This window comes from Rhamphochromis longiceps, linkage group LG15 (genome assembly GCF_057381845.1).
Source record: "Rhamphochromis longiceps isolate RC_006_pf linkage group LG15, R_longiceps_female_GT1.1, whole genome shotgun sequence".
Taxonomy (NCBI): domain Eukaryota; kingdom Metazoa; phylum Chordata; class Actinopteri; order Cichliformes; family Cichlidae; genus Rhamphochromis; species Rhamphochromis longiceps.
Genome location: NC_140571.1, coordinates 27,929,540 through 27,954,310, shown reverse-complemented (window position 1 = coordinate 27,954,310; position 24,771 = coordinate 27,929,540). Strand labels below are relative to the sequence as shown.

General features: G+C 41.2%; 2 protein-coding genes across 2 annotated transcripts; one reads left to right on the top strand and one right to left on the bottom strand.

The window, feature by feature from the left end:
* Positions 1 to 722: 722 nt before the first annotated feature.
* On the bottom strand, positions 723 to 24,084 carry LOC146652841 (uncharacterized). Its single transcript, XM_085382469.1, has 9 exons — positions 24,043 to 24,084; positions 6,944 to 6,994; positions 6,672 to 6,790; positions 6,184 to 6,576; positions 5,885 to 6,104; positions 2,082 to 2,293; positions 1,822 to 1,969; positions 1,634 to 1,743; positions 723 to 1,303 (listed from the first exon to the last, which is right to left on the bottom strand). Exons 2-9 carry the CDS (start codon positions 6,981 to 6,983, stop codon positions 992 to 994), a joined length of 1,554 nt encoding a protein of 517 aa, XP_085238595.1. The 5' UTR covers positions 6,984 to 6,994; positions 24,043 to 24,084; the 3' UTR covers positions 723 to 991.
* LOC146652842 (uncharacterized) lies at positions 16,463 to 20,618 on the top strand. Its single transcript, XM_085382607.1, has 3 exons — positions 16,463 to 16,907; positions 17,502 to 17,626; positions 18,247 to 20,618. The coding sequence occupies exons 1-3, from the start codon at positions 16,463 to 16,465 to the stop codon at positions 19,690 to 19,692; spliced, it is 2,016 nt and encodes a 671-aa protein (XP_085238733.1). The 3' UTR covers positions 19,693 to 20,618.
* Positions 24,085 to 24,771: the final 687 nt, after the last annotated feature.

The following is a 24,771-nucleotide window of genomic DNA, read 5'->3' as shown; positions in this document are numbered from 1 at the left end:
TTTGTACTGTTTTGTTGTTCTGTGTCTACTGTCGAGACACTGTCGTGTTAAAGGAAAATCTGCAATAAAAACAATGATGAAAAAAAAATAAAATAAAACAAGTGAAATTATCTGCCCATGGGGTAAGTGTTTTTTTCTTAATAAGATTTCTTGAAATAAGAACAATATCTAGATTTAAATAAAGCTAAAAAATAAGTATTTTACACTCATTCCAGGGAACAAATCAGAACATTGAAACTTAAAATAAGCTTTAACCACTTATTGTAGGCCACAAATAAGATAATAAAGCTAAAAATAAGTCTTTTACACTTATTACAGGCAACAAATTAGAACAATTGAAACTTAAAATAAGCTTTAACCACTGATTGTAGGCCACAAATAAAGATAATAAAGCTAAAAATAAGTCTTTTACACTTATTCCAGGCAACCAATCATGGCTTGAAACCTAAAATAAGCTTTAACCACTTGTTCTAAGTAAAATGTTGAAGAAATTAAATCTGAAAATAGGCATAAAACACTTATTCTAACAAACAAATCAAGGCAAATAATCTAAAAACTAGTACATTAAATCATTTTTAAGAAATTTCTTCTTTTTAAATTTAGCTAAACACTACTTTAAGATTATATTGCTGATTAAGGACAAAACAAAACTGAAACAGAGTAAAAGTGTCCATCTTTATTTGTCCACTTTAACAATAACCTGCAGATAATAAAGATACAATTGAACAGTACAGGTCCAACATTATGAGTTTGTTTAAGTGGTTTCAACATTTCAACAGCCTTAGAGGTTTCGCCCTTGCCCCATTAAAATTGACGAGTGACATAGGAAGACCACAAAGATTCAAATTTCTTCCGAATGACACCAAATACCACAAAACTTGTCTGGGTGAGTAAATGAACATTTTCCATTTTAGAAATAAGACCCAGATTGAAAAAACAAACAAAAACAAAACAGAAGTGCCCTCTCCTAATCTTATCTGAAATTTACACACTACTTTCCAATAAATGCATGCCATTCTGCCAGGGCTTTTCTGTAAGATGATGTAGTGTCATGCTCATGAATGGCATCCTGGAGAACTTCTGTCTGAATGACAGACAGCAGGGTTGCCACGCATTTGGGGTAAGTCAGATGGAGTGCATAAAAGTATGCCATCACATATATCATAGCCTCACCAATTTTTTCTTTGTCAAATGTTGTAACTGGTAAATTACCAACAGCAATGACACACTTGCAGCCATCGAACATCACTACTGGACATGACAAGCTTCGTTTCTGGAGGACAGCATCTGGATCTTCTGTAGGCTGCAAGACACAAAAGACATGACAGTCAACATCTTATGTTAATTGTATGTTTTTTTGCTGGGAATTGGTCATAACATTGGAGATGTCATTATCTTGTTCTTTGTTGGTTACACACATTTTATAGTAGTTTTGACTTATGGTTTATCAAGCGACTCCTTATGTGACCACACTCGTGTACATTAAATACGTTATAAATTAATGAAAACAATAAATTATAGATTTAAGTCTTTCGGCTGAAACTGAAAAAGCATTTTTGAGTCATGTTTGACCGAAATATTTTGTTTGCCAAATTTTCTGTAGATCTTTATAAGCAAATTTTATAAAACTTACCTTCAGGACATGTAGAAATGCTTCAGAAGCATTCCCCATCTTTTTTGGTGGATGGGCAGGTGTGGGAAAGAGGGTTGGAAGAGCCTTCATCAGTGCAAGGTGGGCTTCAGCTGGACAAAGCAGAAACAAACCTTCATAAACATAAATTTTAAAGGATGAGAACTTTGTATTCAAATGGTAAAACTTACTTTTGTCCATGGTCATTGGTGGATTCATTGCCTTCTTTGACACACCGTAGAACTCTACCCTGGAGCAGAATTCTTCCCATCTCAGTTTTACTTGACTGATGAACTTGTTGTTGTGGGGATCCAAAATTCTGCGAAGCTCACCCAACGCCTACAATAGGTTTAAAAAAATAAGTAGACAAATAAAATCAAAATAACTTTACTACCACACCAAATATATTTGAAATTAAAGTGATTATTTATTAACTCTTCCAAAAACTTACATGATGCAATTCTTTAAAGCATGGATATGCATCCAAGATGAGGCAAGCTCTGTTCTCCTCTTTCATGGTGTCTGAGTCAATGAAGGATCTTCTGGCTTCAAACTCGAGGTCTAATAGCTGGGACACATCTTCTTGGTTTGGTTTTGCCTTCTTACACATTTCTTGTAATGTTTTGTAATGTCTTGCTTGTATTTGCCGACTATCCTTGTCAGCTAAGATAGAGAGAAGTACAAGAGCATTTTGGTTTTTCATTGTTACTGAAGTAGACTTCCACAAAACATTAGTCAAAGTCAAAGTCAAGTCAAAGTCAACTTTATTGTCAATTCTGCCACATGTACAGGACATACAGAGAATAGAAACTTCGTTACTCTCAATCCCTAGATAAAATAGAAAATGAACATTTAAATATAAGAGTGATTAAAAATGCAAGTGAAATATTTTAAAGTAAAAAAAATTAAATAATATAATACAATTTTACATATAACAAGAAAGCTATACAATATACAATATAATGGGTAAATGACATTGAGTGCAAACCAGGCAGAGTAGTGCAAATAGGCAAATAGTGCAAATGGAGATTTGGTAATGTACGGTATGAGATAGTGTAACACAAAGTCTTATGAGGTAATGGCAGTCCGATGCTCCACAAAGTGACTGGTAACTGGTGCAGGCCAGTGAGTGAGTCAGAGAGTGTGTGTGTGTGAGTGTGTGTGACAGAGTTCAGTGAGACCGTGGAGGAGAGAGGGGAGAGGGGGCAGAATCGGGAGGGAGTTAAGCTTCCTGACAGCCTGATGGATGAAGCTGTCCTTCAGCCTGCTGGTCCTGGCCTGGAGACTCCGCAGTCTCCTCCCCGACGGCAGCAGCTTGAAGAAGCTTTGCATTGGGTGCGTGGGATCAGCCGCTATGCAAAGGGCTTTTTTAGTGAGACGGGTGCTGTAAATGTCCTGGAGGGAGGGGAGAGAGACACCAATGATCCTCTCTGCAGCTCTCACTATGCGTTGGAGGGTTCTATGACAGGACGCATTGCAGGCTCCAAACCACACAGTGATGCAGCTCGACAGGATGCTCTCGATGGTGCCTCTGTAGAAAGTGTGCATGATGGGGGCTGGTGCTCCTGCTCTTCTTAGTTTGCGGAGAAAGAAGAGACGCTGCTGTGATTTCTTGGCCAGTGCTGTGGTGTTGTACGTCCAGGAGAGATCCTCTGTGATGTGCACACCCAAGAACTTGGTGCTGCTCACTCTCTCCACAGACGCTCCGTCAATGGTCAGAGGAGCATGTTGGGTGTGCATTCTCCTGAAGTTCACAACAATCTCCTTTGTCTTCTCCACATTCAGAGAGAGATTGTTGTCAGCACACCACGTGGCCAGGCGTCTCACCTCGCTTCTGTAGTCGGTCTCATCCCTGTTGCTAATGAGACCCACCACCGTTGTGTCGTCCGCAAACTTGATGAAGAGGTTGGAGCTGTATGATGGAGTGCAGTCATGGGTCAGCAGAGTGAAGAGGAGGGGGCTCAGCACACATCCCTGCGGGGCCCCCGTGTTTAAAATGATGGTGCTGGATGTGTTACTGCCGACCCGTACTGTTTGAGGTCTTCCGGTGAGGAAATCCAACAGCCAGTTGCACAGTGAGGTGTTGAGCCCCAGCTGGACCAGTTTTTGAGTGAGCTGTTGGGGGATTATAGTGTTGAATGCTGAACTGAAATCTATGAACAGCATTCGAACATATGAGTCTTTTTTGTCCAGGTGTGTGAGTGCTGAGTGGAGTGCAGTGGAGATGGCATCATCGGTTGAGCGGTTGGGCCGATACGCAAACTGGAAGGGATCCAGGGAGGGGGGCAGGACAGTCTTGATGTGTTGCATGACTAGTCGTTCGAAGCACTTCATCAGGATGGGAGTAAGTGCAACAGGACGGTAGTCATTAAAGCAGGAGGGAGATGACTTTTTTGGAACCGGAATGATTGTGGTGGCTTTAAAACATGTGGGGACGACAGCCTGGATGAGTGATATGTTGAAGATGTCTGTGAAGACATCAGTGAGTTCCACTGCACAGTCTCTCAGTACACGACCAGGAATGTTGTCAGGACCCGGAGCTTTACGTGCATTGATCCTGCTGAGGGATCTCCTCACGCTGTCCGGGGACAGAGTCATCACCTGGTCACCAGGAGGGGGTGGGGTCTTCTGTGCAGTGGTGCTGTTTTGGACTTCAAAGCGAGCAAAGAAAGTGTTCAGCTCGTTCAGCAGGGGGATAGTGCTATCACAGGTCTGTGGTGGGGGCTTGTAATCTGTGATGGTCTGAATGCCCCGCCACAGGCTCCGTGAGTCTCTGCTGTCTTTGAAGTGATGAGATATTTTCCTGGAGTACTGTCTCTTAGCCTCTCTGATGCCACGGGAAAGGTTGGCCCTAGCTGTCCTCAGGCTTGCCTCGTCTCCATCTCTGAAGGCAACATTCCGAGCTTTCAGCAGCCTGTAGACCTCTCCTGTCATCCATGGTTTTTGATTGGCCCGGACAGTTATGGTTTTCGTGACTGTTACATCCTCAATACACTTGTTGATGTAGGCAGTAACAGTCTCTGCGTACTCCTGGAGGTCAGTGGTGTTGTTATAGGTGGCAGCCTGCTTAAACATGTTCCAGTCTGTGGTGTTGAAGCAGTCCTGTAAAGCCTCTGAAGACCCTTCTGGCCACACTTTTATCTGCTTACGAACCGGTTTGGTGACTTTAACGAGCGGTCTGTAGGCAGGCATTAGCATGACAGTGATATGGTCTGAGGCGCCGAGGTGGGGGAGGGGAAAAGCTTTGTAAGCTCCTCTCTGGGTGGTGTAAACAAAGTCCAGTGTGTTATTTCCCCTTGTTGGAAAGTCAATGTGTTGTTGTATTTTTGGAAACACGCACTTCTGCATGATTGAAATCCCCAGCCAGGATGAGAAAAGCATCAGGATGGGCTGTCTGCTGCTCACTGATGTGCTGGTACAGTTCATTCAGTACCTCATTCCTGTTGTTGACATTGGAGGAGGGAGGGATGTACACAGCGCACAGTAGTATGGCTGTATATTCCCTCGGTAGATAGAATGGCCGGCACTTAATGACCATTAACTCCAGCACTGGTGAGCAGTGTTTGCAGACCGCAACAGCATCGCGACACCAGGCATCATTGATGTAAACACAAAGTCCTCCCCCGCGGGTCTTACCTCCTGCGACGATGACTCTGTCAGCACGGTAGCATGTTAGCTGGTCGAGCTGAATGGCGCGGTCCGGGACACTGTCGCTGAGCCATGTTTCCGTGAACACAAAAGCACAGCAGTCCTTTACATTCCTTTGAGATGAACCTAGCAGTCGGATGTCGTCCAGTTTATTTTCTAGCGAGCGTACGTTGGCCAGAACGATAGAGGGGATGGCGGGTTTGTGTGGGCTAGCCGCTAGCCTAGCTCGGATGCCACCGCGCTTACCCCTCTTCTGCTTCCTCTCACACCGCTTGAGGCGCATCCATTGTGGGCGAAGTGCGGGAGTGGGGGTCGGTGATTTAGTAGGCCTTCGGAGCAGACCCAGATCTTTCAGCTTCTTGGTGTCCACAGAGTTTAACTTAAAAAGTTTGTTTCTGCCGATGTCGAGAAGAAGTGTTCGGGCATATCCTCGCTTGCACACAGATAGTCTTACAAAAACACTGCAACTTACAGGACGAAAAACACGAAAAAGTAGTTTGTTTGGGAGAGAGAGAAGCCGCTGCGTGTGCACGCGCCGCCATCATTTTTTGGAAGCTACTACTGGCTGTGTGTTGATAACCATTTTACAAAATTACTAGTACTCACATGAAGTGGAGGCATTGTCAGAATTTCTGACAGGTGATAACAGAGTAGATGCACCACTGGAAGAACTGCGATCAGCATCTTCATCATCAGCTTCTTCATCCCTTGGGTAGAGGTCAGTGAGCCTTCTCTTGGGCCGTCCCCTCTCCGGTGTTGGTCCTTGCCTTTTTACTGGGGTTTTCATATTTTGCAGCCTTTTTTGTAACTTGGCATTAATGCTCTCCTGGTGAAAATACATATATATCATGCCCCCTGAACAAAACAAAATGATTTATATATGAGACACAAATACAAGAACTTACGTGTTTTACGCTTGCATCATTATCCTGCAGCATAGGATAATATTCCACAACTTTTTTAGCCATTGCAGTGATTTCGGTCTTAGAGGGGTATCGCTCCATTTGGCCTTGGCTTGCTCTCAAAAGGGACACCATACTTGTGATTGTATTTCTCACCAATCTGCATCTCAGTTCTTTTGACATGACGCATGCCTGTTCCCTGCCGGAGCAGGCCAACTCCAGGTAACTCTTTCGGCATTGCTCCAACTCACTGTCGGTGTACAGAACATATTCCGGAGGACTGGGGAGCTGCAAGGTTTTCAGCTGGCTTACATTAGCATCAGCAGTTGGAGGGCCTGTTGCAACTACCCTGGGTGAAGAAGTTGTTTCAGGTTTCTGTGGTAGCGGATGGTCTTCCTGGTTTAGGGTGAGAAAATAAAAATGTCAAGTACTGCTAAAATAAAAGCATACTTTCTGGAGATTAGTTGAACTAAATATTTTTTACATAATACCTCAGGATGAATTATTGACCACACATGTTTTCTTCTGAGAAAGTGCTCAGGCCCAGAAAAAAGGTCCCTCAGATCATCACGGGTCAATGTTAAAAGCATGCGCTCGTCAATGCTTGCAGCTAACAAAAAGACAAACACCAGTTAAACTGTGCAAGCACATAACTGCACAAACATAACTGTTTTTTTAATATATATATATATATATATATATATATATATGTATATATATATACATACACACACACACACACAAATATATTATCAAATATAACCTTTAAGGACAGATACTGTTACATCATCCAGCTTCTCCATTGCTCAGTCACCTGCAAGACAAATGTTTACAATTAGTGTTATGTTAAAAACATTTGAAAAGTTGAATCTTAATTGAGTCCCATGAGAATCAAATAGATTCACGTCAAAGAATCGTTTTGATTGTTCAACATTTTTACCCTTTTTAAAGCTATTATAGAAAAGAAATGTCCAGACAGCCCGGCTGAGGTCTGAAAGGGTTATACAATATTGCCCGGTGAACTTTTACTCACCCAGATTTGTGTCATTGAATTTCATCAATAAGATTATGCTGACTAGGGCTGCCAGATCATGCATCCATTGGACGTAAAATGTACAGCTTATTGCACCAGCAGTATCTGCTCTTACATAACGATCATTAGCTTATAGCTTTAAGTGTTTAAGGTATGTGCTAACTAAAAATAAAGGCAAGATGATAGTTTATTACATTTTAAAGAAATTTGCAGATTGCTCATTGCTATCTAAAATATAAAAGGACACCGGAGTATATTCTCCAGCATCTCACACTTCTGATAATCAGTTGTCTGCTTGACGTTTATTCAGCTGTGTAAAAACTATAACTTTAATCTCAGCCAAACCGATTTACTCAGGAACAAATAAAATACTGAAAAAAGCCAAACAATAACATTTTTAAGTTATTTAAGTGACTTATATATCATGTTCACCTGAGTAGTGAAAGACGGCGGTGGTCCGTGGACCGGCTCTACGTGGACGGACAGCTCTACCGCGACCCCGGCACCACACCGTGGTTATATTGACTGCACTCCAGATAAGAACCCGCTACACTCTTTTCTTATTCATTCACACTTTCCCCTTTAACATGGGTTTAACCTAGTAATATCAATATGATGTCATAGCAGATATAACACCGTCACCCTCCGTCATTGCTTTAATTGGAATGTTTCCGTTTCGTTTCTTTTTTGTTGTTGTTGCTCACAGTTCATGTGGTTTCTTTCTTTCTCTTGTCTTTCACTGCTGTGGTCACCTACTTCCCCACTCACCTACAAACAACACCCTCTATTTCTCCATATTTTCACACCACGATCACGCAAACACATCAGCTCAACGGCAGCACATTTACAACAGCCTAACAGCACGCACAGACTTGCAGGACACATAAGCAAGCCACGCTTGTTCATATTAGTGAATATTCACACACATAGTCAGACTTATGGAGCCTCTCACCACACTTCTTTTTCTCTTTCTATTTACAAACAAGGGATGTTTCCACATTCTCTCCACCTGTCTAAACGAAACACCCAGCGTACATCATTAGACATACACACACAATTATGGGCATGCTGAGGTTTGTCACATGGAATGTAAATGGAGCTGGCACCAGAGGAAAGAGGTTAAAGATATTTAACCAGCTTAAAAAACTACAAGCAGATGTTGTTTTATTACAAGAAACTCATAAACCTGTCACAGGTTTAAACGAACTTAAAACACCTGAGTCTCCTAACGTGTTTGCAGCCTGTTATAATTCTAGACAACGGGGAGTAGCAATTTTAATACATAAAAATGTTAATTTTACAGTACTCGATACAGTTATAGATCCAGAGGGTAGATTTCTAATTATTAAACTATCAATATTGAACAAAAAACTATGTATTGTAAGTATATACGGTCCAAATGTTGATGAACCCTCATTCTTCCACGGATTTTTTAGTGCACTCTCTGAACACCTTGATTGCACACTCATTCTTGGCGGTGACCTCAACCTTGGACTAAATGAAGACATGGATAGGCTCAACACAACAGGAACTCAGCGCAATTGGCAATCCACAAATATAATCAAACAGTATATGAGCGACTTTGGTCTTTGCGATGCATGGCGCTCTCTTCACCCCACCAGTAAGGAATATACTTTTTTCTCGCATGTTCATCACTCCTACTCTCGTCTGGATTATTTTTTGGTCAGCAGCTCACTGCTGTGTGACATTTCGGACACTGAGATTCATCCTATAGCTGTCAGCGATCATGCTCCTGTATCTTTAACACTAATGCACAAGAATAACACTACGCCAAGTAAAAGCTGGAGATTTAATACATCATTGCTTAAAGAGGAAGACTTTATTAAATATTTTAAAAAGGAATGGACTTCATATTTAGACTTTAATGACACTCCCGGAATATCTGCTTCTGTTCTATGGGAAGCAGGGAAAGCTGTGATGAGAGGTAAAATAATTTCTTTCTCATCACAAAGAAAGAAGAAAACAAAAATATTCAGGAATTAGAAAAAAACATCAAATCACTAGAAGAAGCCTACGCGTGCAACCAAGATCAGGAAACATTGAACAAAATATGCAAAACAAAACTAGAATTAAATGAAATTATTAATAAAAAAAACACAATTCCTTATACAAAGACTACGCTTGCAGAATTTTGAACACAGTAACAAATCAGGTCGATTTCTAGCTAACCAGCTAAAAATAAATAAAGAAAAAACAACTATATGTGCTGCTAAAGATTTATCGGGGAACACAACATATGATCCTGGAATAATAAACAACATTTTTAGGGATTTCTATGAAACTTTATACTCACCACAAATAAACCCATCTAAAAATGAAATTGATCTGTTTCTTGACAACGTAACTCTTCCAAAATTACTAGACAGTCAAGCAATGGAACTGGATTCGCCACTGACGCCAAGTGAACTCCAGGAAGCCCTGATAAGTATGCCCAATAATAAGGCTCCAGGTCTAGACGGCTTCCCTGCAGAATTCTACAAAGAATTCTGGACAATTTTGGCACCAGTATTCCACGGCATGTTGCAGGAAATCGAGGAAAATGGCAGACTACCACCAAATATGAATTCTGCCAACATTAGTCTCCTGCTAAAACCAGGCAAAGACCCTTTATTTCCCTCAAGCTATCGTCCAATTTCTCTTTTAAATGTAGACCTTAAAATAATCTGCAAAGCTCTTTCAAAGAGATTAGAGAAAATGACCCCCCTCTTAATTCATCCTGACCAAACTGGTTTCATAAAAGGTCGGCACTCCTCAACAAACACTCGTAGATTACTTAATTTAATAGACTACTCATACGATAAAAACATCGAAACCATAATATTATCTCTAGATGCAGAAAAAGCATTTGACAGAGTTAACTGGAAATTTTTATTCGCAACTTTACACAAATTTGGTTTTGGAAACTCTTTCATAAACTGGATAAGAATATTATACAATTCCCCAACAGCTCGTATCAGAACAAATGACCAGACATCCTCCAGCTTCTGTCTCCTGAGGGGCACCAGACAGGGATGCCCACTCTCCCCTTCACTTTTTGCAATTTTTATCGAACCTCTAGCAGCAGCATTTAGACAGGCTACAACAATTAAGGGCATAAAATGTAAGAACATAGAACATAAAATCAGTCTCTATGCGGATGATGTGTTGCTTTTTCTGCAAAACACACAAACCAACCTCTCTGAGGTAACTACTTTAATAAACTGGTTTTCAAGAGTTTCAGATTATTCAATTAACTGGCCAAAATCTACAGTTCTCCCCATTAACTGCTCCTTCCATAATTCTTCCTCTGCCCCACTGCAATCCGGAAATATTAAATATTTAGGTATTAATGTCTCTCCTAAGCTTTCAGACTTAACTAAATTAAACCACATCCCACTTCTAAAGAAAGTAGAAGGCGATCTGACTAGATGGAAATCTTTACCCATATCACTCATGGGAAGGGTCGCCACTATAAAAATGATGATCTTGCCAAAAATAAATTACTTATTTTCGATGATCCCTAACAAACCATCACAAGATTGGTTCAGATCTCTGGATTCATATATTTCCAAATTCCTTTGGAAAGATAAACCCCCGCGTATCAGCTTAAAAACGCTACAAAGAACCAAGGATAGAGGAGGATTAGATCTGCCTAATTTTCACCAATACTTCTTAGCCAACAGGCTTCAGTTCATCTCAGAATGGTTAAAACATACCTTCTTAGATAAGCCCTGGCTAGATGTCGAACAGGCACTATGCAAGGATCTAGAGATTTCAGACCTACCATTTATTTATCCACCAGTGTGTGAATGTGAGAGTGAATGAATAGTGGTATTGTAAAGCGCTTTGGGTGCCTTGAAAAGCGCTATATAAATCCAATCCATTATTATTATTATTATTATTATTAGCTCAAACATCAAAAGACACGAATGCTTTAAAAGTATCAACATCAGCTTTTCTCTGACAGCATGGTGGGAGTTTCTAAAAATAACAGAGTCTTCATTAATCCCATGCAAACGTACACCTATCTGGAATAACCCTGACATATTACAAAACAATAATATGATTAATTTCCCAGAATGGAGTTGTAAAGGAATTAAATACTTAGAACATATATTAGAGGGAACAGAATTTATTCCATTTGACAGACTAGTTGCACAATATGGGATCAACAAGACAAGATTTTTAGAATATCAACAAATTAAATCCATAGTAAAAAAAAAATTTAACCTCAGTCAACTTGAATTACAAACACCACCAAGTGCGGCACATTTTCTTACTCTTAAATCCCCCAAATTATTATCTAAAATATACAGAACACTTTCTAAATTAGATGAATCAATATCCCTTCCTATTGCAAAGTGGGAAGCAGATTTATCAGTCAGCTTAGACCAAAACTTCTGGTCTCAGATTTGCTTAAAAACCTTTAAATTAATTAAAAAACCCAGTCTGCAATTAATACAATACAAAATACTACATAAAGTGCACTATACAGGTCATCGAATGTTCAAGATGGGCTTTACATCTTCCAACAACTGCTCACACTGTCAAGGCAATACACCAGACAATTACATCCACGCTCTTTGGTTCTGTCCACCAGTGCAAAAGTTTTGGCGCGAGATATGTGAAGACTTATCAAAGTGTCTGAAATGTAACATTCCAACTTCCCCCTTAGTGTGTTTACTGGGCAGCTTAGATAATGTCACTTCAGAAAAGAATATAGCCCATATGATTTTCACTGCCCTATGCATAGCCAAGAAAACAGTCATGAACTGGAAAAATAAAAATAATCTTAATTCTAACCAATATAGAAATTATCTATTAGATTACATTAGTCTTGACACAGCCTCTGCCACCACATCAGATCAATTGCTCTGGGCTCCTTTTATCAGCTCCATCACCTAGTGGGGGTGGGGGGTCATAGTTTGGTCCCGCCTTCACTGTTGTGATTGGTGTGGGGGTAGGGACAGGCTTAGGGCGTCGGGGGGTTCACCGGAGACATCTTCCTTGGGGGGCTCAACCCGGGGTAGCGGTCATGTCCGGTTGGGGGCTCTGTTGGCTCTCAGGTGACTGTTTCCTCGTGGCTGCGTGCAGCGGGGCTAGGGGAGGGTCTGTGCTGACGGACGTGGGTTACTGACCTGGTAGCCTGGCTGGCCCTGGGTGGGTCCGGGATGGGCGTGGGGTTCTGGGGGTGCTCCGTCTCTGGGCTGGGGCCCGGGCCGGGCCTTGGGGGCTTGGGTCCTGGTTGGTGTGTTGCCGGGGTTGTGGGCGGGTGGGTGCATGGGGGCCCAGCCCTGGAGCAGGGTGCCGCCGGTGCGTCGAGCCGCCTGGGGGGCTCTTCAACTGGTGGGGGAGATGGTCACATCTTGCAGGAGCTTTCCTCTCTTCAGGAACTCTCTCTGCAGGAGGGGGAGATACAGGAGAGGTGGAGGAAGATCGCAGCCTGGGCGTTTACTGTCTTATGTAGTCTGGAAGATGAGTGGATGATGGGGTGGGTGCAGTTTTCTCTGTGGTGGGGTTGGGTGGACAGTCCCGGGCTCTGTGGGGCCGGGGGGCGCTGCTGCACTGGGCCCCGGTCTGGATGGGCCTGGGCCCCCTTTCCCTGGCGGGTCGCGGAGTATGGGAGTGCCTACTGGGGTCAGCGGGGGAGCTGGCCCCAGGGAGGGGTTACCTGCCCCTCCCTTCCTTCCCTCCCCATCTCCAGCTGCCTCCCTCTTCCCGCTCCACCACAACCACCCACACATGCAGGGCCTTGGAGTAGGGGTATGTCACCAGGGTGCAGAGGAGGCTACCCCCCCCCCCCCCCTGTCCCCTTCTAGCTGCCTCTGCCTCAATTTTATCCCACAACTTAGACATTCACATTATTCACACTCTCATTACACATACATATAGGATCTTGGGGGTGGGCACAATCACGGAGTCCAAATTACCATCAGGGTGTACACCTCACCCCTGGCGTCGTTGCCCACCTCTCAATTTTAAATACACTTAGACATTGAGGGCTAGCAGGAGGGACTATGCGCTTACCTGCTGCTCCTTGGCAGGTAGCTCCATGCCCTCCTGGGTTTTAATTGCACCTTAGAACACACATGCATCAACACTACAATGAGCGGGTGGAGTGAGGTTTGGAGTCTTCTCCCACCCCCGTTCTCTGCGGCCTGCTGGAGCGGGAGGGCTAGGAGGAGTTGGCCGTCCGACTGCGGTTTGGGGTGTGGGGCCTCCCTGCTGCTACGGAGTCGGGGTGGTCTGCTTCTCCCCACCGCAGGGAAAAGGGTAACACCACCTGGGTCTGGGTGCAGTTCCCCCCTCCAGGGGCAAGGGTACCTAGACCCGGTTTGCAGAGTACGCTTGGGGAGTGTGATCGTGTGTACAGCGTCTCTTTATGTCTGTCTCCACGTTGGTTGAGTGTGGAGTGAGTGCATATGAGAGCATGGGGGGGGGGGGGGGGGGGGGGGGGGGGGGGAATGGATGTTTGTGTCTGTGTGTGCCTGTATGTCTGTGTCTATATGTCAGGTTGGGTATCAGACGCCACCTCTCTGGGGACACCTCAGGCCCTCCAAGGTTTGGAGGCCTATCTCCGCCCACCACCACTTCCCCTGCCAGTGGCGGACTCCCTCAGGTGTCGGTGCGTTGGTGGTTCTTTGTGTCTGGGGGTGGGCGTCCAGGTACACACCGGCTCACTCCTTGGCGGCCGCTTATCGGGGCCTGGAGCCTGGGGCTCGCTTGGGCCCCTTCGGAGGTGGGGTGCCCCCGGCCTCTCGGCCTGGGGCTTGGTCACTCAGGCACAGCTGGGGGCCGGCGGAGCTCATGGGCGCGTCACTGCAACTCCCCCTGGCTTCTGCTCCGCGGCTGCTGAGTGAGCCCTCATCTGGGACTCTCCTCAGCTCTTACTGGAACAGTGGCGCGGCTGCCCCTCTGTTGGTCTTCCATGGTCTCTTGTGTTCTGGGGGCCTCTGGATGTCTGGAGTTTTGATCTCCTCCATACCCGCTTCACACCCCGGAGGACGGGGCTGTGGCCCCCCCACACTCCCTAGCAGATCATTACATGGAGAAACCTTTGGAATACAAGCGCGCTGATCCACACAGGTATGCACACGGGTGTTCACTGCTCGTAGACCCAAATTACACCTTTCTTGGCTGCTACTTCGAAGCACATCTGTCCTGCGTGCTGCACAACAACATTGAATATTTAGTATTTACTGCTGTTTACACTTAGCTAGATTAATGCGATGGTGTTGTGTTTAGTATGTTGCTTTGTTTTTTTTCTGCTTGTTTTCTATTCTTCTCTCAACAGGTGATCCAGGAGATTTTTTTTTTCTCCCCCCCTTTCTCACTGTCCCTCTCCCCTTCTGTTTTTCCTTTCCTTCCTCTTTCTTTCTCCCTTTCCTATCCCTCACTCATGTCTGTCCCGTCTGTAACATCTGAAAATAAAATATAATAAATAATAAAAACAAAGATCGACCAAATGGACCAATACGGCAATGCCACGATGATCCATTTGGCAAAGTAAATCCATTGGGTATCCTTGTTGGTCTTCAGACAACAATTCTGATGGCTAAAGAACCAAATGGGACAGGCAAAAAAAAAAAAAAAAAAAAAAAAGAAAGACGGCGGTGGTTTAGAAAATGGTTCGCCCGGAGTCCGGTGTTCTCACGGCTCTAGTGAGCGTTAAACCCCGGCTAGCTATCGAGCTAGTCGGTAACAGACGTCTCCGAAAACGTCGGAGCGCTTTTGAAAATATGTGGTGTCTTGATAAACTGTCCAGATATTTGAAGTTTACACGGCTACATTCTCGCCTGAAAATATGTTAAACGTTTATTTTGTGACCTAGAAAGAGTAATAAGAGAAATTTTAAAACTAACTAGCTCATTTTTGGAAACTGAGCTAGGCCGCGCTATGAATTCTGGGATACAGCTTCTTCTTCTTCTTCGGGGTTTAACGGCAGCTGGCATCCTTGCACATACAGTGCTGCCATCTTCTGTTTCAATTTTGAATCGATACACAGCGCTACTTGTTTTACCAACCAGCCTGATTCCTGAATAACACTGTTTTGAGCCCACTTTAATAAATCCAATTAATATCAAGTCGTGGGCAGCACGGTGGCACGGTGGTTAGCACTGTTGCCGCACAGCAAGAAGGTCCTGAGTTCAATTCCACCATCAGGCCGGGGTCTTTCTGTGTGGAGTTTGCATGTTCTCCCCGTGTTTGCGTGGGTTCTCTCCGGGTACTCCGGCTTCCTCCCACCGTCCAAAGACATGCAGCTTGTGGGGATAGGTTAATTGGATAATCCAAATTGTCACTAGGTGTGAATGTGAGTGCGAATGGTTGTCTGTCCCTGTGTGTTAGCCCTGTGACAGACTGGCGACCTGTCCAGGGTGTACCCCGCCTTTCGCCCTATGACAGCTGGGATGGGCTCCAGCGCCCCCCGCGACCCTGAAAAGGATAAGCGGAAGCGAATGGATGGATGGATGGATATTAATTTAAACCCACACCTTGTGAGGGAATTCAAGCAGCTAGTAAATCAGTCAAAGACAATTGGAAAACCCTGAATGTGGTTAATTAGCTCTCTTGCTAATTGAAAGAAATTCTCAGTGTGCCTATTAACTTAAGTTAATACAAACGGCTAATACTGCCCCTTATAAATAGCATAGCTAGGAATTCTCACAACATTACAGTAGATACTTCACTAAATAATGTTCTCTGAACCACATGCGAGGGCTGCTAAGCTAACGCTAGCATCCGTTAGCATGCTACATTACTCCTTCCCGCGCTCAAATTAAATTTATTATTCTGTCCGCTTGACTTTAAAATAGTGATTAGACTACACACTACTTACATTCGAAAAATTAAAATTGCTTACCTCTCTTTCTTGACGAAGTTTTCTCTCACAGTTTTTCTTTCAATGCTCAGGTGCAGAAGATTCCTGTGACTCCAAATTCAAACGGAGTTGGGTAACAACTAACATGGAACACGAAGGGGGGTGCACATCTCAATTTTTGCTTCTATATACAATTTAGTGGTTTGTACGTTCATAAAACACAGTCAGTATGATAGGTAAATTTCTTCTTCATTGATTTAAAATAAACTCTTATAGGTGTTATTTCATTTTACCTTATTTGTGACCATTTTTTGTTTTTACAGCTCCAGTTTGTAATACCCCCCTCCCCCCATGAACTTGGTATTTCCCAAACTAGCGCGGCAACAGCTCCACACTGCAACATATTTTTTGCTTGACTTTAGTCTAATACAATGGCCTGTTGGAGGTGTGTGATTTGCTTCGTCTTTGTGGCGTTAACATTGAAGTCTCTCTTAAGTCACATTAATACTGCACACAGTCGCAGTCCAGATTTCCGTGTCATTTGTGGAGTCGATGGATGCGCCAAGGATTACCGTGTTTTCAACTCGTTTTACCACCATCTCAGACGCACACATCCACAATACATCTCCACTGGGAACCCGCCTACAGGATGGCTGACAGCTTCATCCGATGCAAATGTATTAGGAGGCGAAAATTTTGGTACAGCCATTTTTGCCGACTATACTGCCGAACCCAGACAAACTGTTAGCAATGGCAATGGCACTGAAGTAGAGCCACCACCACTAGACCCCCCAGTAACATCGGAGGTGTTGGAGGAGGAGCGACAGGAAAGTCAGAACGTGATGGAGCAAGACGCGGCTGAGCTTCAAACACCTCGTCAGAATCAGGTAATGTACTTTATGTGTTTCTGTGTGTACGCGCGCGAATTTTTAAATGTATGTGTGTTGTTTAACCTTAACCAAGCACAGTTACCCCAATTCAGCTTTAGTAAAACCGTAGTAAAGCCTAACTAGAGAAAATGTACTCAGTTCAAGTGAAAATTATAGTTTTAAAGTTATGTGTTTTCTAAGATAAACTACTTGATTAGAATATTTTAATAGGTATGAAGGCCAGTGCTGAATTTCAAATGCATGAATCCGCTGAAATTCAGGCTTGCACAACAATGTAGGCTTAGTTACCATACTTAAACATAATAAATAAACTTATTTACCAGTGTTGTGTACCTGCCTTGGTTGTTGTTAGATGCTCCATGAACCAAGCAGCTTTCAAATTTTTCTTTCAGTTAACTTCAGAGTAGATTCCATAAAGATTGGTTAAGTTTCATTAAATAACTCTTAAATTGTTCATAACATTTGCAGCTTCATTAGCTATCCATTGTAGTATGAATCTTTTAATAGCAAAAATGTACAACAGTTTGGAATATTTCTTTGTTTTGTTTTGCATCTGGTGGAATTTGAAACACATTCTGAGTGAGTCATTTTTCTTACACAATTGTTTTTCTTTTTGTCCTGTTGGGTAAAAGAGAAACTGTTGATCTTGCCAGATGTGCAGCTGCATTTGCTATTGGTGTGCGGGAGCAATGCCACCTATCACAGGTACTGCTTCATCTGATATTATGGGGGTGTCATTGTTAACTTGTTAATAAGTCTGGTTCAATGTAAGGCTGCAACTAATGATTTTTTTTTCATAATCTGTCCACTATCTTTGCAATTAATTGATTGTTTTTCATCGCTGGTTTTATTCAGCTATTACTTTCACCTATATAAGTTATTAAGAACAAATGTACATTACGAAGAAGTTAAGCACAAGAGTTGTGCAGTTCACTGCAATGTATGTAACTCTGGGCACACTCAACAGTTTAAAATAGGCTTAACAGTGTAAAATGTGTTCACTTTTAGGCATAAAAGACAAATGAAGTAGAATTACATAAAAAAAATAAATGAGGTAATCATTTGTTCACTTTTTCTGTTGTAACCTTTCATGCTCCTCCATCTTGCTCGGTGCAATGTGTTTGTGCCACGTGAGTCATGCATGTGGCATGTCATGCAAAAACAATGCCAATTATTGGCTGATTTCTTCTTCTACTGCTCCACTGGTAAATTACAACATTCAGTGGCTCATTAATTTGAGCTAAAGAAATAGAGTTGCATTTTGCTTCTGTTATATTTTCTATTTACGCTTTCATGTCTCTGATGTGTTTTTTTTCCCCCATCAGAGGAGTGTCAACAACATTGTCCTTGGTGTCCAACAGTATCAAACAGCTCTTCTGACGTCCTTGAGGGGGAAAATAAAGACCATCCTTGAAAGGCAACCTGACAGCAATGGACCTTTACAACAAGAAGTTCTTTCAACACTGGACAACTTTCAGGATCCCTTTCCCATATGTGCAGCTTCAAACCTACAGGACCGTGTAACACAGATGCATTTCAACCCTGTCACACCTGAGGAGATCATCATTTCCAATTATGCCTGTAGAGTTAAAAAGGGAGAATCGAGAGTTCTTGCAATCAAAAACAAGTCTTTCTACTACATTCCTTTGATTGAAAGTTTGAAACAGCTATTATCCAATTCAAGACTATTTGACATGCTCAGTGCTGGACCTCAGAGTTGCCCCAACGCCAGTTTTTTGTATGACATTAATGATGGAATTATTTTCAAAACCCACCCACTGTTTTCAAAGAAGAACTCTGCTTTACAACTGATACTCTATTCTGATGAGATAGAAATGTGTAACCCCCTAGGGTCACGTGCGAGTGTAAATAAACTACTAATGTTTTATTACACCTTAGGCAACATAGACCCTAAGTTTAGATCAAAGTTGGCTTCCATCAGACTTCTCGCAATCGCAAAGTCTAGGGACATAGATGAGTGGGGGGTAGATATAATACTGCGGAGAATCAATGAGGACTTGAAGTTACTGTACGATGGTGTTATGATTAACACTGTCAATGGGGAATTTTATTTAAACGGAGCAGTTGTTGCTGTGTGTGGAGACACTCTTGCCCAGCATGAGCTTGCAGGATTTAAGGAAGGAGTTGGTTTTGCGTATAGCAAATGTCGTCATTGTGAGTGTACTTTTGATGAAATGCAAGAAAATTTCAATGAACATAGTTTCACCAGACGGACATTGGACGGACACATTAGGCAGTGCATTGAAATAGAAAGGGCAACTACCGAATTTTTGAAATCCTCGCTCAAAACGACTTTTGGCATAAATAGACAAAGCAAATTAGTTGATTTCCCAGGTTTTAATCTCATAGAGCAGATGCCACAGGATATTATGCATGTAATTCTTGAAGGAGTGGCACCAATGGAAATTAAGTGTGTGTTGAAATACCTTGTTTTATCTGGAAATTTGGATTTGGACTTGTTTAATTCTGCCATGCAGAACTTTCCTTTTTCATCAGTGGACATACGTGACAAGCCTTCACCAATTAGTATTGCTACTTTAGCTTCAAGTGACAACAGACTCAAACAATCCTCTGGACAAATGCTTATATTGATCAAGATTTTGCCATTCTTATTGTACAGTGTTGTAGAGAAAAATCCCTTTATCCAGTTTATTTTGGATTTAATTGAAATTGTTAAAATACTTTTTGCCCCAGTTGTGTCTTTACAAACTGTGTCCAAACTAAAAAAAAATGATAGAAGATCATCTTAAACAATTCAGGCAACTATTCCCAGAAAAAAATGTAATACCAAAGCAACATTACATGCTGCATCTTCCCTCTCAAATTATTGCCCTGGGACCTGTAATACGTCATATGTGCATGAGATTCGAGTCTAAACACAGTTTTTTTAAACAATGGTCATCCAAATTAAACTTTAAGAATGTGTGCAAGTCTCTTGTAAACCACAATCAGCTGCTGGAGTGTTGCCAAAGTGAAGCAGGAACTGAGCATCCGATATTTGTAAATGAGAAAGAACTAGGTCCTGTATCAGAGGTTGCTAATATGGACCATTTGCAATCAAAGGTTGTAGAGTTTTTGGGGATTGAAGATGCTATACATCATGCCGTTAGAGTAAAGTGGCTTATTTTACATGGAAACAAATACATCTGTGACAGGTCTCTTATACTCATTTCAGCAAATGGTTTAAACCCTATCTTTGGACTTGTAAAAAACATTTTTATTGTTAATAGTGTACTTTATTGTTTTGAATACCAGGTGTATGAAACCTTGGGTTTCAACAAAGACTTTCTTGCCTATGAAATTGCAATTCCCAACCTTGCCCAAGCAACTGAACTGACTGATGTTGAAGACCTACTTGATTTTACGTCATATTACCCAGTCAATTTCAGAAACAGTGTCTATGTTATGACAAAATATAACCTTGAAGATGTCCTTTCTTTAAAAACCTGAAATAAATACCTTCCAATGAGTGACTTTCTTATTTCAAGGAAAAAGGTGAATGTTTCTTATTTTGAGATAATTTTTGTTTTACACTCTATCTAAAAGCTATTTTTGCTTGAAATAAATGTAAAATGGTTCATTTTTAGATATACAGACTAAATAAGGAAAAAAAGTAATATATACTTGAAACAAGTCTAATCATCTAACACATGAGACTGGAAACTAGCTTGTAATGTTCAAAACAAGATGGACAAGATAATCTGGCTAAAATTAAGACAATAAATCTTGTCAAGCTACAAGGAATTTGCAGTGATAGGAGTTGAGTTTTTTAACAATAAGAGTCAACTCGTCTTTAATAATGCACAACTGCATTATTTCTGAAAATCCCGGAAGACCACCACAGGATCCATGCACAACTATCATGCCCTTTTTATATCTGATGCCATTGACAGTGACACTTTGGGCCAGGTTTATTTCAGAGATTTCTGGGTGCTTCTGTACAAGCGAGTTCACAACATCATCATGAAGGATATCAATTGAGACTCTTGAGGTTTGCAAAACTTCCAATGAAGACTTCTCGTTGTCAGGGCGAAGCAAATTATAAGCAACCATTAGCTGATGCTTGTTTGCCAGTGTAAATGTTACATTTCTGAAATTATGTATGTGCCTAACAACCTGCTTAAAAAAGCTATGTTTGGCCTCGAACCGCATAGTCCATAATGATACAAGAGGACCAAAACATTTAATCATTTCAGGATAGTGCTCCAGAAAATGATGTTTTGGCAACAACCTTTGATCAGGAAAGAGTGCTTGGTAGCATTTACGATGATCTGAGATTGTGCATTCCAGATATGCAATAGATTCTAAAGTATGAACATTTGCCACAACCAAATCTGCAATATCTTTCAAATACAATATCACCTGCCATGCAGGTTCATCAATAGGAACAAGTTTTCCAACAATTAGTGGAAGTAACCGAAGAAGGCACCAATTTTCATGTGCATTCCCACCAATTGTGTGCTTCTGCTGCAGGTTTTTGGGTAACACGTGAGGACGGTTAGTTTTATCCCCACATTTGTAGGGAAAAGACAGTATGAGATTATTCAGATGTTGAAGAGTAAATAACTTTTTAGATATTAGCACTGCAATGCACTTTGCCAGTTCAACGGGAACTATGCCTTCGAATAGATCATGGACAATGTCAGGTGGGTATCCACTTATCACATTAAAGTGAGATAAGCTCTTAGTTAAAACACATCCTGTCCTTACACCAAAGCAGCTTACCCCTTTTTCCTCACAGGTTTTAATGTGCAACTGATGAACCTCCTTGGTCCTACGGTCAAAGGCTCCTGATTTCACCTCGAGCTGCTGGATGTCTGAAAGCTGAGCTGTACAAAAGCGGCAAAAATATTTTCCTGAGAAACTCTCAATAAATCCAGCTAGGCCATGAGCCCCAAGATTATCAGCTATAACGCACTGAACGGTCCCTTTAATGAATGATCCAAGCTGTGGAATGAAAACCCCTTCCTGCTCTAAAGTTACTAGGTCATGCAACAGTGGCTCAAAAAGTTTTTGATAGCCGTATTCTTTGACAAAATCCACTTTGCACAGCAGTGCTAAATAGATTGATGAAAGGGCTGAGCTGCTACCAGGGGGCAAGTTACCAAAAGTCCAGTACACAGCACAAAGCTTGTGTTTCTTGCATGATGTTCCCAATGGATTGCAAACTTCAAAATCATCTACATATAAACACAGAGAGATCCGCAAAACTTCACTAGAAAAAAAAGGATTTATTTTGTAATATTCACCATCTTGAAAACAAGTGTATTGGTTATTACTTTCAAGGCAGGTTGTGTAGTTGTCAACAAGCTTATCAATTATATCTTTACGGCAAAGTAACTGATGTAAAGACTTCAGCAGGGGAACATACTGAAAAGTCTTATTGGAATATGCTTCAAGTTTATACTCAACAGGTTCCAGCACTTCAAAATATTCTTTATAATATTGTTTACGTTTAAATGAGGTGGAAAGTGGACCACCCTTCGCTATAGCTTTCACCACAGGATTATTTGCATTAATGGCAAGGTTAACTTCATTAATTATTTGAAAGTCAGCCTGAACTTTGTGCCTCCTGAATACCTCAACAGCGGTTGTGTTTGAAACGGGCACTACAGCAGAAGTAAAAATGAAGTGTAATTCTTCCAACAATTCATCAATGGCAGAGCTGGGTACATGTGAAAAAATCTCTAATTTGAGCAAGACAGCAGCAAATTTCCTAATTATGGTTTCCTGCAAGTTCTCATTTTCAGCTTCAACAAAACTAGGACCACTGGAGTTAGAGTGATTTTCTCTATCATCTGTTAAGTGTTCCTCAGATAGCTGATCTTCATTTACAAACCCTTTCAAAACTTCAGGTTTAAAGTCTTTTTCTGTGCAATTTCCATGTTTTCTATTCTTATGCGATTTGAAAGTACCATATATATTTGTTTGAAATGAACAGTTTTGAAAGATACAAGTGACTGTCTCAAAACACTTGAGATGGTTGTTAATATGGGAGAAATACTCTTTAACTGATATCAGTTCGCTTCCAGGACACAAGGAACATGTAAAGATAACTGGTTCTCCTGATCTACTTGAAGAATCAATATGACATCGACTCAAATGTGTTTTGAGAGCATTCCATGTTTTAAATGAACAAGGGCATTCATAGTATGTGCATGGATATGAGTGTCTTTGACCATAATGGCCATGCTTTAATCTGTAATGCTTTAGTAATTGGTACCTTGTCAAAACACTTTCAGCACACTGTCTGCACTTCCACATTTAAAACCTAGGGAAAAAAATGAAAGAAGTTTGTTAATCATCATCAATAACTGTTTTTTTTTAAAGAGCATAGATTTGTTTATCTATGTTGTACACGTTCCATTAATACCTCAAATACTTACAACCACATCTGAGCCACTTTTGTTGCATCTATTGAGAGACAGAACTAGCTAACCAACCTAAAATGAAAAGGGAACACACAAATTGTTACTTTGATAACCAATGGAAACTGATACAAGGAGTTAAATGCATTATATATATATATATATATATATATATATATATACACACATATATATATATAACAGTGTTACACATTATTCTGCACTTCAATGACAACAGATGAACGCATGTCTTATACTTTACAAATCAAAGTGTTAATCGCTTAAATCCCTGAGTTTGACACTAAACCAGAAATCAACATGGAGTCGAATTTTTTCAAACAACGTAGCAACTTAATTGATGCATGTTTCTAAAATACACTACACATGCATTTCATTCTTCAAACTACAGGATCGCTGGCGCTCCCAGTGGTCATTACTGATGTCAGGGAGCAGGTGCAGTAGATGTTGGGAGTAATTTTAAAACTGTCGGTCTCAGTAGGAAAGTCTAACCTTAACAGGAATCGCAAAAGATTTTGGAAAATTACACCGAAGCAGGTTCAACAATATTTGTTAAATGTCTTCATACTTCTAACACTTCTTAAGCTAAAGTGTTAAAAAATTTACCAGGCATCATTTGTTTAAAAAAAATGCAAAAGTATTCCCGAAAGTGTCAGAAGTTTATCAGTTAGCATACATTAATCAAATTTGTCATACTTAAATTGTTGTACTTACCAAATAATCCTCAGATGGCAATAGATCCTATCCAGGATACTAAGCACATGCAAGTCTCAGTTGAAAATGGCGGATGATCAAACTTCTACACTGCACATGTGCAAACTCAGAAGTACGGAGAGCCTCTTAGGACAATCCTCTTTAAATTAAAGTGCTCTTCATTTTAAATGAACTTTTTACGTTGGATTTAATTTACTGCAATTTGTTGTATTGAAATATTGTGTTGTTAATTAAATTCAAAACAACATACTTGTGTTTAAAGTTAAAAACCAATTGGTGGCATTAGTTTTAACATAAAACATTTACATAATGCTACCAACATCAGTGTGTCATTTCTTAGAGTGCAGTTACCGAAATACAATCAACCTTTCTTCATTTTCCTAAGTAAACAAAAAAAATATATATATATATATATATATATGGAAAAAAAAAACACAACGCCCCCCCCCCCCGTCCCACACAGATCAACACAACCATCAAACATAGAGGAATATAACAGTAACAAAAGTAGATTTAAACAGGCAATACCTCTAGACTAGCAAAATAAGAGATAAAGGGTTGCCACTTGTGAAAAAATTTGGCTGTGCAACCTCTCAACGTATATTTAATTTTTTCAAGTTTTAAAAAAAACATGACATCTTTAAGCCACCGGGAAACAGTAGGATACTTAACAGGCTTCCAATGCAACAATGTTAGACGTCTCGCTAATAGGGATGTGAAGGCTATAAT